The sequence below is a fragment of the Ciconia boyciana genome, chromosome 1, assembly GCF_034638445.1.
Source record: "Ciconia boyciana chromosome 1, ASM3463844v1, whole genome shotgun sequence".
Lineage (NCBI taxonomy): Eukaryota > Metazoa > Chordata > Aves > Ciconiiformes > Ciconiidae > Ciconia > Ciconia boyciana.
In genome coordinates, this window is record NC_132934.1 from 195805774 (window position 1) to 195824902 (window position 19129).

Genomic DNA, 19129 nt, shown 5'->3' on the forward strand with positions numbered 1-19129 from the left:
ATCTGTAAAACCTTTTCAAGAATGACTGCATTGCATCCATGCTTATGACTCTTTTTTGCTGATCGGGTCAGCAATTCTTATAAGACTAAGTGATTTTGATGACTATACACAGTACTGCCATCTTACAGCATAATATACACCACATTCTAAGTTAGCCTTATCATAAACAACATGGGAAGATTAATTTTCTATGCAAACAAAAAAGTATGTGTTTTGTGGTACACAGTGTGACAAGCCAGCCATATTTTACAATTACCTTTATTAAAACACAACACAGAACAATTGTTGCCCATGACATTTATGTTAATGTAAAAAAAAAGGGGGGGGGGGGGGGGAGGGATTTTGGCCTGAAGAGTTCTAGGAGGCACCTCTGACTTCATCTGAGAGAAGGTTTTGAAACTTTAAAATAGTAGGAAAGCCTTCATAAACTATATCCTATATAAGAATGATAACATTAAACAGCTGGATTGAGACAGTAATGCAATTTGACAAACAGCAACTTATAAGTAATGAAAACAGAATCACATTACCTAGTCTCCCAGATACACTGCAGCAGATCAGCTGTTTGCAATAGGGATCTTTTTCATTTATGAAAATTACTGTAGATACAGCAATCATCATCAAAACAAAAAATTATTTAGAAACACATATCTCTGACCATACTTCCAATGCATTTGATACGAGATCAGTAGATCTAAATGGCATTTATAGATTCTAACTCTTGATTCATTCCAGTACTTTTATTTGATTCTCCTCCCTTAAATCTCTTTTATACATTCACAAATATCTGTTACAAATATATGCATATAAAAAAATTGGTAGATAGAAACCTGTTAAAGGACATACATGCATACACACCTAGCACCCATTATGCTGTATAACAGTAGGGCTAGCTCTGACCATTAGTTCTTCTAATCTGTTAATTTTTAATTTCATATGCAAGCTTTACTTGAGCCGTGACTTGGGTAGCAATATGTAATAATGCTAATTTAGCAGAGAGGCAGCTATTTCCTTCTCAATGTATTATATATTTAACAAAACCAAGAAGAAAGGAAAACCTGTCTCTGAACTAATAAAGGTTATATACTCAAAAACTGTTCTCAACAGCAATAACACTATCAGCTTGTAGAAGCTATGCAAAATCACCAAGGTTTTTTTACTATAAGTTTCTAATGCACTCTTCAGCTGATCCTGGGAAAAAGAAAATTAATTGTTTTCTAAATTATAGTTTTGTTCCACAACAAAACCCAAAAACCCTAATTCTCTTAATACAAATGGCAACATAAGTCAGAAAATCCAGTGTAAGAAAGAAATCAAAAGTGCTAAGTATAAGTTTATTCTAGTAATTCTAAGAATCCATAGGATAAATTAAGATCCTAGAAATACTAGAAGAGTAGTGCTACATGCAACTTGTGTCCCATTAGAGGTATCTTATATGCCACACAGAACCAGAAAGACATCGTATGACATTTAGTACCACTGAAGTCAATTATCAAAATAATCAATGTCACAGATGTTAGGCTTTCTGCTCTGGTCTCTTCTAGATGATTTTGTAACGTCTGTAAAATGTTCCTGCTCTGGCAATTAAAATTTATTACCTGCAGCACTGGTAGTTCAGTCTCATCTTCTGCACCTTCAGGAACTACACTTACAGCAAAAGCTGAAAGAAAAAGCAGACTTTTTTCACATTATAGGAGCTCATTTTCACACTTGACAAAGTTCTGCAGCAAAAGAAAAAAAAATCAGGTAGATTTTCACATTAAATGATACTATATTGGTAATAATCTTTATGAGCATAAGACAGTCCGTTCTCACGGAATTTATACATTTTCTGCCTGACAATTCTATTCCCGTACATCGCTGAAAAGATCACTCTTTGATGTGAAGCCAATTTATCTTGGCTTCAAGGCAAATAAATCCCATTTTTAAAAAAATATCAAATCTGTTCAGTCCAGTAGTTCACTTGACAACAGCATAATGTGCTATCACATGGGAGACCTGCATTCCACTCTATCTTTAGGTTAAAGTTTGGATTACTAGAGCTTCACTTGGAACCACAGAAACTGACAGCAGCCGACAGAAATTTCTATCAAACTTGAAGATGGCTGTCATACGCTTTGAATGCCATCTTTGAACAACAGTCAAATTTGTTAATGTATAAGAGACCCAAATAAATGTTTACAAAAAGAACACAGACCCCAAAGAGCTAATTTGCACAAACCTAGCATTATCTTAAACCTTTTATACTGACACCACCTTAGGCATATACTTCTAGTTTGTATTAGAAAAATAGTCATAAAAAAGGGTTCTCTTTTTTTTTTTTTCCTTGTTGATATAGTCGTCTAATCAATTTGTCTCAGCTTGCTCATTTGTAAAAGTAGTTCCATTTAACATAAGAAAGCTTTGCTAAGATTCTTTGTAAGATGTCTTTTTCTTAAAGGTACTAAAGAGATGCAAATGAAAGTAAATTGCTATAATTTGGAGGGAACTCAAGATACTACTCATCATGGCCAAATAAATGATTTTCATAAAAACTGGGGTGGAAAAAAACCCAACAGATTCAAGTGGAGTGTCTCACTGCAAGTTTAAATTATTTATAGCTTGAAAATGATTTCAAAGTGAATTGCTAGCAACTGTCAATTCCTTGGACACAATAGAAACCTGGAATGTAAGAAAGCAAGAAGACAAGATTGTCCAAAGCCTGTGGTGCTCCATCTCTGATTACCTATATCACTACGCTCTTTCAACTGGAGACCAAATTTCATCAAGTGTCTAGGAGTTGAGTTTCACAATGACATCTCAGGTCCTGACTAACTTGAATCTCAAATCACACTGCTAGATGCAGACATCCCAAAATCATTCTAACACAATAGACTCACGTTGACCATAGCCACATTTCAATAAGGCATTTAGCCAGGAAGAAAACAGAATACAAGTAGGAGTGTCCCCCCCAATGTCGTCCTCAAGTAAATGTTTCGCACTTCTAGTTCGAAAGTGCACAGAGAATACCCTCAGTCTGCCTATTATATCCCTTGCTGACAGCATGTTCTGATTATTTTCCTCCTTCTCTTCCAACATAACAGTACTTAGAGCTCCAGATAAGGAATATCTTCCCCTACACAAACCAGATCCACACCTTCTACTTGACACAATCCTAATTAAGATCAACACAAAACACCCTTATTCTGGGAAATGTACTAATTACATAATATTAACCTGAAGAAGTATCACCTCATAAATGCAGCTTATTCACAAGACTGAATGCAAGCAGAATTTTCACGACTTTCCATTTTTAATATGCAGCTGAGGAATGGCACACGAGACCTGAAACAACTGTGATTGACAACAGCTGCTGCCTCTCTCACCATAATGTTCAATAACCCATGCCACACTGCTTCTAAGATTTATAAAATATTAATGCACATGATCCTCAAAACAAATCATACAATACTCAGAATACCTCGGAAAAAAAAGACCTATTTCATACTATGTCTCTGACAGCACAGATGAAGCTCTTCAGGGAATTATTTTAACAACCTACTTCATCTTCATATTACAGAACCACAGAATTGTTGAGGTTGGAAAGGACCCCTGAAGATCATCTAGTCTAACCCCTTCCCGGAGCAGGATGCTCAGGACCTTGTCTAGTCAGGCTTTGAGTATTTCCTAGGACAGAGACTCCACAAACTCTCTGAGCAACCTCTTCCAGTGTTCAATCACTCTTAGAGTAAAAAAAAAAAAAATTATGTTTAAATGGAATTTCCTGTATTTCAGTTTGTTCCAACTACCTCATGTCCCATTAGGCACCACAGAGCCTGGCTCTGTCTTCTTTACTGCTCCCCATCAGGTATTTACAGATGTTGGTAAGGTCCTCCCTGAACCTTCTCTTCTCCAGGCTGAACAGCCCCAGCTCCTTCAGCCTCTCCTCTTACGTCAGGTGCTCTGATCTATTCATAATCTTCACGGTCCTTTGCTGGACTCACTCCAGTATGTTCATGTCTCTCTTGTACTGGGGAGCCCAGACCTGGACACAGCACCACAGGTGTGTCTCACCAGTGCTGAGCAGAGAAGAAGAGAGAGGATCACCATCCCTGACCTGCTGGAAACACTCTTCCTAATGCAGCCTAGGAGGCTGCTGGCCATCTTTGCCACAATGGCACACTGCTGGTTCATGGTCAGTTTGTTGCCCACCAGGACCCTCAGGTCCTTCTCTGCAATGCTGCTTTCCAGACAGTGTGCCACCAGTGTGCCTTGGTACATGGGGTGACTCCTCACCACAGGCAGGACTTGGCATTTCCCTTCGTTGAACTTTGTTTTCCAAGTTTCCCGTTTGCCCATTTCTCCAGCCTGCTAAGGTCCCTCTGAATGGCAGCACAACCAGCTGGTGCATCAACCCCTCCTGCCCATTTTGCATCCTCTGCAAATTTGCTGAGGGTGCACTTTGTCCCATTGTCCAGGTCATTAATGAAGAGGCTAAACACTACTGGAACCATTATCAACCCCTGGAGTGCACCATGCCACTGACTAGAGCCCATGGGCCCTGCAAGTCAGGCAGTTTTCTATCCACCTCACTGTCCACATATCTAGCCCATACTTCATCAGTTTGTGTATGACATTATAAGAGACAGTACTGAACTCCTTGCTAACATTGAGATAAACAACGTCCATTGCTTTCCCCACATTCATGAAGGCAGTCATCTCATCACAGAAGTCTTTTGGGTTGGTCAAGCATGACTGCCCCTTCATAAAACCATGCTGACTTCTCCCAATCGCCTTCTCGTCCTTCGTATGTTTGTCTTGTCCTTCCTTGTTTGGCAATGGTATCCAGGATTATTTGCTCCACCACCTTCCCAGGGATTGAGGTGACACTGGCCAACCTATAGTTTCCCCAGACTATCTTCCTTGCCCTCCCTGAAGATAGGTGTGACAGTTGCTCTCTTCTAGTCTTCAGGAATCTCCCCCAGCCACCACGACCTTTCAAAGATTATCAAGAGTGGCCTTGCATTGACATTGTCAAGCTCTGTCAGCACTTGTAGGTGCCTCCTATCAGGTCCTGTGGACTTCTGTATGTCCAATTTGTTTAAATGTTCCCTAAACTGGTCCACCTCTAGTGAGAGTAACTCTTCCTTGCTCCAGACTTTCCCAGGAGTTTCAGGAGCCTGGAATTGCTGAAGGTGGGTCTTACCAGTACACACCAAGGCAAAGAAGGTTTTCAATTCCTCTTCCATGTCTTTCTTTTAACCAAGCCCCTCCCCCCATTCAGAAGCAAGCCCACATTTTCCCTAGTCTCCCTTTTGCTGCTGACACACCTGTAGAAGCCCTTTTTCTTGCTTTTCACAAATTGAATCCCTTGCCAGATTCAACTCCAGGTGGGCTCTGGCTTTCCTAACAACATACCTGCACTCTTAGACAGTGTCTCCATATTAATCTTGGGGTGACCTGACCCTGTTTCCATCTCTTGTGTCCTTCCTTTTTATGTTTGAGTTTTGTGAGGAGCTCTGTTTACGCACATGGGCCTCCTGCCATCTTTCCTTGCCTTCCTGCATGTGGGGATGGACCATTCTTGAGCTTGTAGGAGGGGAACCTGAAAATCAACCAGCTCTCCTGGACCATCTCCCATATCAATCTTTCTGTATTGTTGAGGACAGTGGTAGATTGAATATGCCTGGCTAAAAATGACTTTTGTTGCAGCTGCCCTGACATATGGTGCAAGTTCAACCCTCACACATATCATTTATTAAACAAACCAATATCTGTGATGAACATTAAAGTCTCTCTATATTCTTTACCATTATTCTTACTCCCAGTGATTTCAGACATGCAGCTGCCCCTTCTTTTCCAACAAATAAACATATTAAAATTACTCGGTATTTTTTACATTAAATATTCCAGGAAGACTTTTTCCAGATAATACATTTTAATGATAAGACAAGAACTGTTCAGGCTATTTTTAAACTACTGACGAACCATTCACTAAACAGACTAGGAGACCCCTGAAGACACCACGAAAAAGCCTCAAGAGTCTTCACCCAACAGTAACCAAGCTTTTCACTTAGGCAGACCATATGAATTTATTTTAGCAACAAATATGCCATGGCCCCTCTGCTACCTTATTAGCAAATAAATATCCTCTTCTAAGGATTTACTGGGAAAAGGGTGGCATGAGAAAGAATGTGGTAAATCTAGATGGCATATGACTTATCAATAAGGGGACCACAGGGTAGGTAGGAAATACAGTGCTTGGGCACAAGTGGATGTCTCTAAGATTAATTCATCCACCAACAATTCACTCCCAAGAGGTTTCTGAAAAAGGTGTGCCCAGGAGTGGACCACAGACAGAAAACTTCTAACTACACATGCAGCTCATGACCAGATCAGTTGTACAAAACAGGTAGAAACTGTAAACTCTCTGTGGCAAGGATATCTTTTTGTTGCGTGTAACGTACACACACACAATGAAGGATGACCTATGTCTGGGAGCTATCAGATGCTACTATAACAAAAGAGTAACTTTTCATGAACAAATATCATTATTAATTCAGACAACTGCAACAGATTTCTTTCAGTATAGAACTCCCCAAGACACATATCAATCTCTGAAGCTAGAGGCACCTTTGCTAAATCCAGAATTTCCTCTAGTCCCTTTGAGTTTTTTGATGCAATGCAAGCATACCTCAGGTGGACCACTGACTTACCGTAGAGCGCAGAGAAAATATATTGCAAGAAGAAACTGATTAGCTCGTAAAAGTTCAAACTGTGTAGGCACCACAGTAATCAAAAAGGCTAGGGTCATTAACTGTACAATTTCTCTCAAACAAAGCTATCTAAAGCAAAAAAATCCCAGCAAGGCACTGTCTTAAATACAACCCATAATTTTGTATTTGTCACTTCATTATTTAATGCGTTGTGTACTTTGAAGTTTGTTAACACACGTAGCTATTCAAATCATTTGGCACAAGCAGACAGAAAATGAACGTGTCAATTACCAGTCCTCCCCTCCTTTTGCTAAATGCTCAAGAACTGAGGATAAGTAAGAAAAGGAAAGAAATTTTAGAAAGACTTTAAAGGTCTTTATTTTCATAAATCTTATCTTTATTTCTTTTGAAAGCAGGACTAAGATCCACTGAAAAAGCTAGACAACATTTTTGGATCCATGCAAAACCTGGAAATTTAATCAGAGAATGCAATATAAGTAGCTTCAATTCCTATTTATTTCTCTCAAGTGCTCCATTATTTCCATTAAAATTTTGGTGAGTAAATAGACTTGCTTATAACACTAGAAAGTAAAACTCAATCATTTATTTTCATTGTTCAGCAGCTGAACTGCAGGAATGTGACAACAAACTATTAGGAAAATGGATGTAAATACTGTAGTATTAAAAGACAACATACTGTATAAATATATATAATGATATAATACCACATGATAAATGTAGAAGTAATCCTTTCTTCAGTACTACCCTTTTGAGTGTAAACAACTTCCAAATGCTTACAATTATATGTCCTTTAAATGCAAAGGATGTTAAAAACTGAGGAGTTAATTCTTTTGCTTTCACAGACAAAATCCATTTGAGGCAGAAAGACAACACTTCTGTTATCTTCCTCTTTTACGGTCTGATTCAAGGCTGACTGACACCAGAGTCATTCCAATCACCTCACGAGGCTGTGGGTCAGTTTAAATGAGCTATAAAAAAGTTATGATTCTATAGCTCACGTATGGCAAAACCATGACTAATAATAACCACTTCAAATAATTAAAGCCATTGATTATGTTGTACACAGTAGACAAAACATTTAAAATATAATTTCTTCATAATTCTAATTATAATTTAATGAAAGGTCTATTTTTGTTTTGGTTGGGGGTTGGTTGGGTTTCCTCCCCCTCCCAAGTTTTCAAAGAACATAAGATTCTATGGATTGACATGATTCCAGAGAAAATCTGCACTGATGCTGTCAGTCAAAGAGACAGGATCTTCCATAATGAGACAGCCTGAGAGCACTAGGAAGCAAAATAAAATAGTCTCATGTATTTATATGCAAGCTTTTATAATATTTCTTTATTGTTGCTATCCTATCAGCATCAAAGACCCTGGTCTAGCCAGGTAAGAATGAAGACTTACAGATTTATCAACCCAAAATGGGGAGAGAGTAGGGGGGAGTAGGAAGGGGAGGGGGTGATGCAAGCAAATTTCCAGCATCTGAAGCTTTTCGTAAAATAAAAGCAACTCATTTTATTTCTTTACTCAATTTCTTTAAGCTAATGGCACATATGGGAAGAAGGCAGCTGAAATCACCACTATGAACCACTGAAATGTCTAAATGAGTGCTGTGTACACCAGTATCTTCATAAAAGGCAAGCAAAGAAAAACAGCAGAAGAAAAAGCATCATCATTATCCCTTCTGATTGTCTAGAAGTTAGATCAAACAAAATCATCTGAATACGTTTTCCCATTCTGCAAGCTGCCACCTGCAAGCTGGAATTTATGAAATGACTTAACTACCAACAGACAAGCTGTTTTCTTCTGTGAAATGCAATCCAAATTATTTCTGTTTTCCAAGAGCAAAGCTGATTGTTTTGCAAACTTACTATCCTGGCCATCTCAAAAGCATGGGGTATTTACAAAAGAAAGGAGTTTAATATAAAAGGATTTTTTAAAAACTACAAGAAAGCCATCATACTGCAATAAGGTTCAGGTCAACAAATTCTATACAAGCATTAATCGAGACCTACTGAACAAGAGGTAGTTGCACAAGCAAGAACACAAGTTTTTCCATTTCTGCCTTCTACCTGCATGTATACAATTTGTGTGTACAAATATACGTACACACACGGGGAAAACTGAACCTGCTATTCTCTTACTGTGATTACAATCTGTTTGAGTTTACAAGTGCTATAGTACCTTGCTGAAGCACTGGAGCAAAACTGCTCGTCCCGGAAAGAATGAAATATAGCTTTAGGAAGAGCAGTAGAGTATTAGGACTTCTCCAAAAACCAAGCTGCATAGGGGAAAGGAAAAGTGTTTTACAAGTGAAAAATCAAAGTATCAGAGTTTTACTTTGCTGAAGACAGGATTTATTTTACCAGGTTTCCCCTGCAGGATTTTGATCCACAAGCCATAGTAGTGGACGAGAATCAAATCCAAAGGCAAACTGACAAGCCTATACTGACAGAGATGGAAACATTCAGGAACAGAAATAATGAGAAACATAACAGATGTAAACATTTATTCCTGTCTCTTACACTCACGGCAACAGCTCCTAACTCCAAGAGCCTGTAGCCATCCAACTGCTGACATACTACTAACGCTTCTATTTCTCCCACCTGCCTAGACACATTAAAAACGTCCCTAAAATATAGTAGTAAGATTTTTTTTTTTCTCTATGCTGACATTTTAACCAGGCGGTATTACTTTCCATCTCCCCTCAGCAACACCCAGTCACAGTAAGGCGCTATTTCAAACACGAGCACGAATAGCTTCGTGGTGGGTTTTAGCTAGTTGTTTAACGAAGATTTTCTTGACCTGAGCGGCTGGCCCCAGTGAGGACCGGTTTCCACGGCGAGGGCTTTCCCCTGCCCCGCACTGGCCCGGGGCAGAGGGCCGCCCCCTCGTCCCCACACACCGCTGCGGGGCCCGGAGGGCGGGAAACGGTCCCTACGCTGGCCGTCACCGGCACCTCAGGGCCGGGGCCGCTGCGGGGAGCCCGCACTGCCCCGTCCGCGCTCCAGCCCAGCTCACTAACAAACTTCGGGGGAAGGGGCACCTCCTGTCTTCCGCCCGCTTCCCCTCCTGGGGCAGGACAGAACGGTGAGGAAGCGGCGACGGCGGCTCCGGCGCCCCCCCCCAAGCTCTCCAGCCCTGTCCCGTGACGTCCTGCCCCTCATCGCCTCCGCAGAGGGGCCGAGCGTCCCGGGTCTCCTCCCTTCACCTCGCCATGGCGTCCCGGCCCGGCCCCCGGCCACTCACCCCGGGTGCGGAGCGGCGGGAGAAGGAAGAAGAGGTGGGTGCACGCAGCGAAAAGGAGCCAGCGGTTGCAGCCGGGCTCCCGAGACATCTTGGCAAGGGCCACCGAGCCGCACGGCAGGGGGCGGAGGAGCGGGGCACGGTGCGCCCGGCTGCCCGCCTCTGCCGCAGGAGCGCGGGCTAGCGGCCTCCGGCGGGTGGCGGTGCCGCCGCCAGCCCGCCCTCCTTCCCTTCCCTTCCCTTCCCCCCCCGCCAGGGCCCGGCAGGACCGGCCGCCGGCGCCGGGAGGAGGGGGAGGCGGAGCGGGGGCCGCGGCGCCCTCTGGCGGGCGGCAGCGGGAGAGGCGGCGCCCTGCGGCCCCGCGCCTCCCCGCCGGCTCCGGCCTCCCGCTGCCCGCCGCCGCCGCGGCCCGGAGCCGGCGGCAGGCAGCCGTTCTGCGGGCCCCAGCCCTCCCGGACCGGCCGCCGCAGGCCGTCAGCTCCCCGGGGGCACCCGGAGCTCCTACAGCCCTGTATATGGGTATGGAACAAACATCCAGCCCAAAATAATCCTAATAAGCATAGCTCTCCATAACCATTATTGATCATCCAGTGCCTGTTACCAAAACCAATAATGTCTTTAATTCTTAATGCTAAATTATCAACTCCACAGAAGGTCCTCCAACAAGGTTTCTAGGTTGTCCGGTTTAGACAAAAGAGGACTTTTTGGTTATTAGCTTCATCCTTCTCCTCTCACAATCAAATTCAAATATTGTCAGTCAAATGATACCCAGCACTCTGACAGGAACCTGGTCCACAATAACCAGTGGCCTAGTTCATCTCTAAAACAACCCTCACAAGCCGTTACCCCAAAAGAGCACATTGCACCTCCAGACAGCCATTTCATTCGGCTGGACTCGATGATCTTAAAGGTCTTTTCCAACCTATACGATTCTGTGATTCTGTGATTCGTAACTACCTGTGTAACCAGGAGTGGAGACATGGGGTGCAGCACAGACTACAGGTATGTGACACGAGAGGGGCACAGCCTTGGCACTGGAGACTCCACAGCTAAGAACAACTCACTCACTCATAGTCAGTTAAAGAAATGCAGACCAGAGCCACACAAAACTGGTTTCAGGAGTAACGCAGAGAACAAAGAAGTAGTATCTAACATGCATAAATGTTACGATATAGACAGTAAATTTGGACGTAACAGACCTGCAGACCAACAAAGAAAGATCAAGAGTGTAAAACCTTGTTAGCAAACAAAAAATGACCCCATGTGGATCCTGGAGCAAGGAAGAAGAAACCATCCACACGTACGTCAGATTTGTCCCAGTGAAGCACTCCACATGCTGACAACTTGCTGTGACACCCCCCATACACCCCAGAATGAAACTGCCAACTTTCAGACCCAGGGGAGCCACAGAAGTGTGAGCAGGAAAAGGAGCAGAAACCCAGCAGCGTGTATAAAATTTTCACTGCATTGTCATTCATTCTTTTTCTGTAGCAATTAGATCTTTATTAATAATTAGATTCTTCACATTTCAACTATAATAACAAGAAATTCTTGGCTTTACTTACTGTCGCAGATGGAGTGATGCACTTCACTTCTATGAGCGAAGCAAAAATATACTTTATTGATACAAAACAGTGAGTTAACAAGGTTCGACAAGTGTGACAGTGGTTTAACAAGATTTGATGGCAAGGTACAGTTGATTATTTACTGCATAGAGGACAGGGTCAGACAAAACCATCAGGGAGACCCTTCAATTGAGTCATGATGTTCAGAAAAGGACCCCCTTGCTTTCTAAACTCCTTCTCAGAGAGGGGTCTAGGTGCGGCTAGATCCAATCCTAGTCCCAGACTTGGTCAATGCTTTATGTCTAAAGGATTATATGTGCGCAATCACTCCTTTACATCACTTAGCTAAGATTACAAAGTTTAGCATGCTATTAGTCACTTACCAAGGATCTGTTGCAGCAAGGAATCTCTCAACCTTGAGAAGTAACCTTGAGAGGCGTCCCTGCTCAAGGGGAGATCCTGGCGTGCAGCCCGCTGCCGTGCAGGAGAGCTCAAAGGAAGGGCTCTTGGGCTGCTCACTATTTATGGGGGTAAGACGATTGACTCATATTTGCATACTGACCACAGATCTTAGTTTCTTCACTGTGGTTAGGTGGGTGCATCACACAATAGCCCTTGGCCATTGTTGTTATCTGTCTCCTGAATCCACTTTGAGCTGGATACAGCCATCACAACCAGATGCATCCATTACGACTGTCACTGGTGATTTTCGCCTGAGAAGGGTTACAGGAGATAAAGGTTGGGGGCGGGGGGAGCACACGGTCACACTTACATATAAGGCACGCTTCCTTTTTGCCCTTGAACACAATTTTGAGTGTAGCACCTGGTACCCCTAGGTAACGATTCCTTACACGGTAGGTACACATAGACATGAATTCCAGCCTGGTCTATATGTATACATTTTCCCATCAAATACTTTCCACACAGACCCCTCCTACCAACCCAACTATTCAGTATGCACTGATCTCACTGGAGGCAAGTGCTGCGATGTCCAGGTCAGCCATAAACTTCCCATATTTTTAATCCAGTAAGGCGAACAGCATGGGACCCAACTTGGACCTTTCGTCAAAACTCTGCAGCTTTTAGATCGACTGCATTCTTTTCCTGACAGATCAAGCGGTTACAATGGGGTACCTCAAGTATACCAGAGAGGTGATTTTGAAGATGAATGGAAATCTTTTCATGGTGATAAATGCTCACTCTCACTGCAAGTTCAGGCAAGCACATCTATATCACTGTAACTTGGTAGTAGACTTCACACTTTCCTTTAAAACTGTCTCAATAGAAATAAATTAGCTAGACTTCCTTGGGGTATTAGGCTTGCTTTATGTATTTGCTACCCCCCTGACATTGCAGGGGCTTGAAGAGAGAGGGAAAACGGGACACAAGTCTGAGCAACCACAGCGTGTTATTTGCCTTACATAACAACTGCTTGTTGCCGACCTTCTGATTCACTGAACAAGTTACTGGTCTCAAGAATAGTAATTCTGGTGCAAATTAAAGAGAAACTTTCATACTATATTTCTCTCTCTGATTCTATGTGCATGCTTGTTACCAGGAAAAAAAAGAAGTGTGAATTATCTTTCCATTTCTATACCTATAACAATATAAAAGGCATTAATCCTTCCGCTCAACAAGTATATCTGCATTTCCTTGGTTTTCCTTATAAGTTTCAGCAGCGTTTCCTGACCTTTCTCCCATTTCTCTGTTCTGTGCTGGTTTCCGTAAGTATTCACATCACAAAGATCATGCCCACAACAGCTGGCATAAACATAAGACCTTTCACTTTCAGAATGGTTAAGATATACCCATGTCCAAATGTTTCCCCATGCAGCAAGTCAGCAAGGAAAAAAAAACCCACCCAACCTTTTGCTGAGATGTAATCAATGTTTTGGTTTCTCACAAATATACGAGAAATTTCATTGCAATAACCTCTCTAGAAATATGGAACTCTACCATTAAACCTAATGTTCTCCAACTGTTAAGAAAAATAGCACTTAAGTGTTTTAAATCTTCTATTCCGGGCTGGGAGGAGGAAGGAGGAAATAAATCTTTTTCTTGAATTCTACGCTACATACAAACTCAGAACGTGTTTGTTTGTTGTTCTAACTCCCCTGCTGAGAATTTCCATCTCATGATGGATGAAAATAATGAACTTTCTGGTAAGGAACACAGAGGTTCAGAACATCACCAAGCTTCCTTTCCTTAGAGTATTACATATATCTTACATTAATAAATAATACAAATGTAGCACTGTTGCTGTCCCACCTCTCAGATTAACAGAGGGGGCTGCAAATACAAAGAAATCCTGTCAGATAAATATACATAAAGTATGCATATCAAATTTATTTTGTCCTGGTAGGATATCTTTTACAGATATTAAATACAATTAAACATTTTAAATTAGTTATTCATCACACGTGAGATTTTTAGAAGAAAAAAAAGCAAAAACCCAGCATTTTTTCCAGAATGAAAAGTAAACCTGGACTTTGGAAAAAGAGTAATTAAAATCGTAAAATAAATGACTATGTCCTTTGAAATATTTATAATAGCATGTATGTTACAGCAATTTTGCATCCAAGTTACTACATTTTATTTAATAACATTTAGTATTGTATCATAAATTGTGGGATTATGAGGCCTGTAGAATTTCTGAGGTTATTTTTTCTTACAGATTTGTGGAAGCTTTGCTGATTTGCTTCAGCTTGACAATTTGATGTGAGAGACAAAGCAATGTTTCATCAACTGAAAATTGCCAGTGATTGGAATGGGGACAACTTTTCACCTATGATTTTGGCCCTGGAAACACTGTATGTGCATAAGCAGTTAAAAGATCAACAGGACCATTCAGATGGTAAATTTAAGTCCTTACACCTTTTCAAAGACCCAGTGTCTCTATTTTAACCTTTTTCATTAATCAAATGGCTACAAGAAATCAAAGAATCTGGAGTCCCAATGGAGAAATAAGGTTGAAGTTATGGCAAGTGCTTATATTTTACCAAACATCAAGATAAGCTTCCACAGTATATACAAACCCTACTTGTATTCCAGCTGTGCCATTTGGGCTAATGAGTTATTCACCCATCCCCTTACATACACCAAGGGACAGTCAACCTTTCTAGCTCAGAACAAAATGCTCAGATTGCCATGTCAGAGAAAAAGGGAACAGTGAGAGAAGTTCAGAGACAGACGACAACAGCGTCCACTTCAGACTGGCCAGGCTGGCATGTGGTTCAAGGGTGGTTTGCCCTTGTGCACAGGCAACCCAGCAGTGATTCAGGATACTCTGATGGCTCTGTCATCTGTTCCTATAGAAAGACTATAACATGGGAGAAGAGAGAAATTATGAGCCAGACACAATGGCAATTACTGAGTTAGAGAACTTGACTGGAACTACGTTGTTGTATTAGCCATTTGAAACATGTTTAACTAATCCAGGAATGACAGTGTACTCATATGGTTTCTTGCAATGGATGGGGCGGTGTTGTGGTTTAGCCCCAGCTGGCAACTAAGCACCACACAGCCGCTCGCCCACTCCCCCCTGGTGGGATGGGGGAGAGAATCGGAAGAGCAAAAGTAAGAAAAGTCGAGGCTTGAGATAAAGACAGTTTAATAGGTAAAGCAAAAGCCGCGCACGCAAGCAAAGCAAAGCAAGGAATTCCTTCACTCCTTCCCATGGGCAGGCAGGTGTTCAGCCATCTCCAGGAAAGCAGGGCTCCATCACGCGTAGTGGTTACTTGGGAAGACAAACACCATCACTCCAAATGTCCCCCCCCTTCCTTCTTCTTCCCCAACTTTATATACTGAGTATGACGCCATGTGGTATGGAATAGCCCTTTGGTCAGTTGGGATCAACTATCCTGGCTGTGTCCCCTCCCAGCTTCTTCTGCACCTGGCAGAGCATGGGAAGCTGAAAAGTCCTTGACTAGTGCAGCAACAACTAAAACATCTCTGTATTATCAACACTGTTTTCAGCACAAATCCAAAACATAGCCCCATACCAGCCACTATAAAGAAAATTAACTCTATCTCAGCTGAAACCAGGACAGGCGGGAAGGCCTTTTCGGCAGAGACAGGCCTATTAATCACACGAGTTGCGTTCTCTTCCACCTCTTTCTCAGGCTGCTGCAGTTTGACCTCTCTGTCCTACTCAGCAAGTTACATAAGCAGGGGCATAACTTTAAGCTATGACTAATCCTTCAGAAATCGGCAAAACCAATCCGAATGAGTTCAGAATCACACAATTACTCTTTGAATCGCAACATGTACCTGGAATCAGAGTTTCTCAGCTTTCAGCTACTCAAGACAGTAATTCAATGATAGCTCCATTCCATTAACATCACAATGTCCAGCTAATACCCTGGGAGTACATCTACTTTTGTCAAATGCTAGGCAGCAAGCTTGAGCATGGGAGCTCTGATAGTCTGCATTGCTCAGCTCTTCACTACACTCCCTTGTCCCCTATGGACCACTCTAAATAGCTCTCCCCAGGAGAAATCTGCAGTAATGGGGAAAGCCCCGAGTGCTGTAGACATGACTCAGTCAGTGACACTCGGCCTGGGACTCGCCCCATCTTGTTCTGAAGAACTGATAAAGTTGCAGGATCAGAGCACACGCATGCTGTAAGCCTGACAACCAAACCACTGAGGGAGATCAGCACTCCAGCCAACCCCTGTGGTAGCCCACAGCGTAGTCCAAGTTTAGTCTCTCTCCCTCCTGGGTCAATCTGGGAAGCACTTGCTCTTAATTAAAATTTGAGGACTCCATCTTGAGGTAAGTCTTAGGGCATTCAGTCAAAGCTTTATAGAGAACTGGTCTGGGGCTGTAGCAGAGTCCCAGGGACAGAGTTCAACCAAGCAATTTCTCATGATAGACTGCTGCTATTAGATTACACACTCTTTAGAAAGGACCTGGAAAAACACTGGGCACGAAGTGATCAGTCACAGATTCTTAGAAGATTGTAAAGATGGATCAAAGACAATTCCTTTCCTATGGGGCAAATAATGCCTGCTTAACAGCTCCTCTGTCATCTGGCTGGAAACACTGAAAATACCTTATGTAGCATATTTTCTGGAGCCATGATAGGATTGTCCAAGAGGCAGAGTATATACACTCGGGGGAGGGGGGAGGACACAGGTATTTTAACATCTTTGAACCATTAGTCTGTACCATTAGTACGGACCATTAGTCCGTACTTAGTCTGTACTAAGCCACGGATGAGAAACAGGAGATCTATCAAACCCTGGAACTTGACACAGATCCCCAGAGTGCCTTAAAACAGCTGCTTAGACATCAGTGCTTCAATCTCCCATATAGACCACACCTTGAAATTTTGGATCGGATCATTCCCGTAGGCATCACTGAAAATTTGTTGCCTCTGGGCTGCCAGATTCCAGGGGTTGCTTACCTTCTGGAATGCATAATCTCAAAGTAACAGCATGAAGGAAGACTAAAATGGTTATGCTTATTATTCAGGTAGCGTAAAGAATATAACATATAGCTGCAGCTTTGTCAAGTTTGTATTTCTGAAATTTGTGGTTTAAAACACACAGTAGAAGTAGATCAACAGGTCTGTGTGAGAGACGCAAGCTTGGAATCTGGAATCCTTTGGAAGGTGAATCTAGGAACTAAATTCCCTCCCTCCCTCCCCCCTACCCTGCTTGAAACCTTTCCCACTTCTTTACCTCCACTTCAGTCAATAACTTGGCTATCCCTCCTTCCCACAGGATCGTAGTTTAGTTGCAGAATCTGAGTCTTCTTCTTTCTTGCCATATTGGTTCAGACATTAAATTTCACTGACTAGATCTTAGAACATCCTCAGACGTTCTCTGCAGCTCTTTATTCTCCCCGCAAAGTCACCATGTTGGCTTTAGTCATTCCACATGCCTAAACTTCTACCTCCTCTTTGGCTTTGTTCAAACTACAGTGTATCTAATCTGTCAAAAAACCCTACTACAAGATTATCCAGTCTACCTGAAAATTACTATACTAACCTATCATATCAGACAAGGAATTCAGACTGTCAGAGTCCTGTGGAAAGGCCCTTATTATCCCTAAGTTAGTATTAATATTTTGTAACATTCAACTATGTGCAATTACAAAGTTTTCCTTTTCTACTTTTGGAAGTGTTGTCTCCAGTTTTACTTTATGAGTGTGAGAGACTGAAAGAGTTAATGTCTCAAACATTGTGGCGACTTGAGGCGCTATCTGCATGGCGACAGCAGGTCGGCGAGCACGGGGTGGGGGAGAGCGGGAGTGGGACGCGGAGAGCGCGTCGGAGGATGCGCGGTTCCGGGTTCTGCCGGACCTGACCACGTATGGCAGAGGTCACACAGACTTCATCTGAGGAAGGGGCTTGCGACCGCCCGAGAGACCCCTCGCGACCACCCCCCTCCCCCAGCGCCTGCGCAGAAGATTGAGAACTTTCTAGAACAAGAACCATGGAAGTCCTGAAGGGGCGTACCTGGAGGCGGGGTACCTATAAACGCGCGCGCGCCCACCACTGGAGGATTGCCACGTCTGTCATCGTCATCGCAGGGTACAAGGGTGGTGATACTTTTTCTTTCTCTTTCCCCCTCTCTTTTCCTTTCCTTTTCTTGCTTCTCTCTTCCTCTGCTCTTCCAATATGTATGCAAGTTTGGCAAAAATTGTGACGGGTTGCCCGGAAAACAGCTCCATTGCCAAACCGCTTTTGTTCGTTCGTGAAGCTCGCCAGTTCGTTAAGTTTGTCTGTTTGTGGAATTCGCCAGTTAATAAAGTTGCTGGCCAGACTGTTCCTCTGGGTCATTGTCGTGACTCTACCGACCACGCGGCTCTGCCGAGTAGAGATCGGCTTTTGTCGGTACACAAACAGTCGGGGAATTGAAAAGATTCACCCCTCTCACAACCCACCGAGTGGGACGAGACAATGAGATTACTTTTAAAATGAAATAATTTGATTAGAAATTTATCTAGGTTCAGAACTGACTGAAATTGTTTAATCCCATATGATATTGACAGGAAGATTCAGTTATGAATTATTTTTAGTTCAACATTCCTGAAAAGCTATATTATAAACTTTTTTCAGAATCAGTATCTGCAGACAAATAGCCGCCAGGTTAAAACTAGGGAGCAAATGCATTATTTTGATTTCTTGCAACTGTCAGGTGATGAGAGGAAGATGATTTACGCTCCTTTGTACTGCACACAAAGAGAAACAAGGGTAGTACTTCTACAGGCAGATGCAGATGACTGAAGCTTTTCAGTCTTGATTTTAAGCCAAGGCCACATTGCCCACTCCTTTGGTCAAATGAACAGCTTGCCTAAAGAACTGTCAGACTTGATACTCTTTCCTGGTTTGTCTCCTGCTGCTTCCATCTGACACAGAACTGCCTCTATCAAGCATATCTGAGCTCTTTATATTTTCCTTGCTGAAGTGCAGCTATTTGAAAATATAAAACATTAGTCCTAAACTACCTAATAGTGTCTTTTTATCAATATATGGAAATATTACCTTGTCAACTGAGAGTCAGAGTATAGATGAACAGCAAGGGATTTAACTGAGCAAAACCATGTAGGAACAGAATGCTTCCATATATTTTAAAGAGCTTAGTGGCCTTATTG

At 42.4% G+C, this 19129-nt stretch overlaps 1 protein-coding gene across 2 annotated transcripts in view; it reads right to left on the minus strand.

Moving 5' to 3' along the window:
• B3GLCT (beta 3-glucosyltransferase) overlaps positions 1-10222 on the minus strand; it is a 68632-nt gene extending 58410 nt beyond the window's left edge. For both annotated transcript variants that reach the window (XM_072850398.1, XM_072850397.1), the window contains exons 1-2: positions 9966-10222; positions 1599-1660 (exon numbers count right to left, since the gene is read on the minus strand). In XM_072850398.1, the coding sequence (XP_072706499.1) occupies positions 1599-1660; positions 9966-10053 (150 nt within the window). In that variant the 5' untranslated portion in view covers positions 10054-10222. The remainder of the gene's footprint in view (positions 1-1598; positions 1661-9965) is intronic.
• Positions 10223-19129: the final 8907 nt, after the last annotated feature.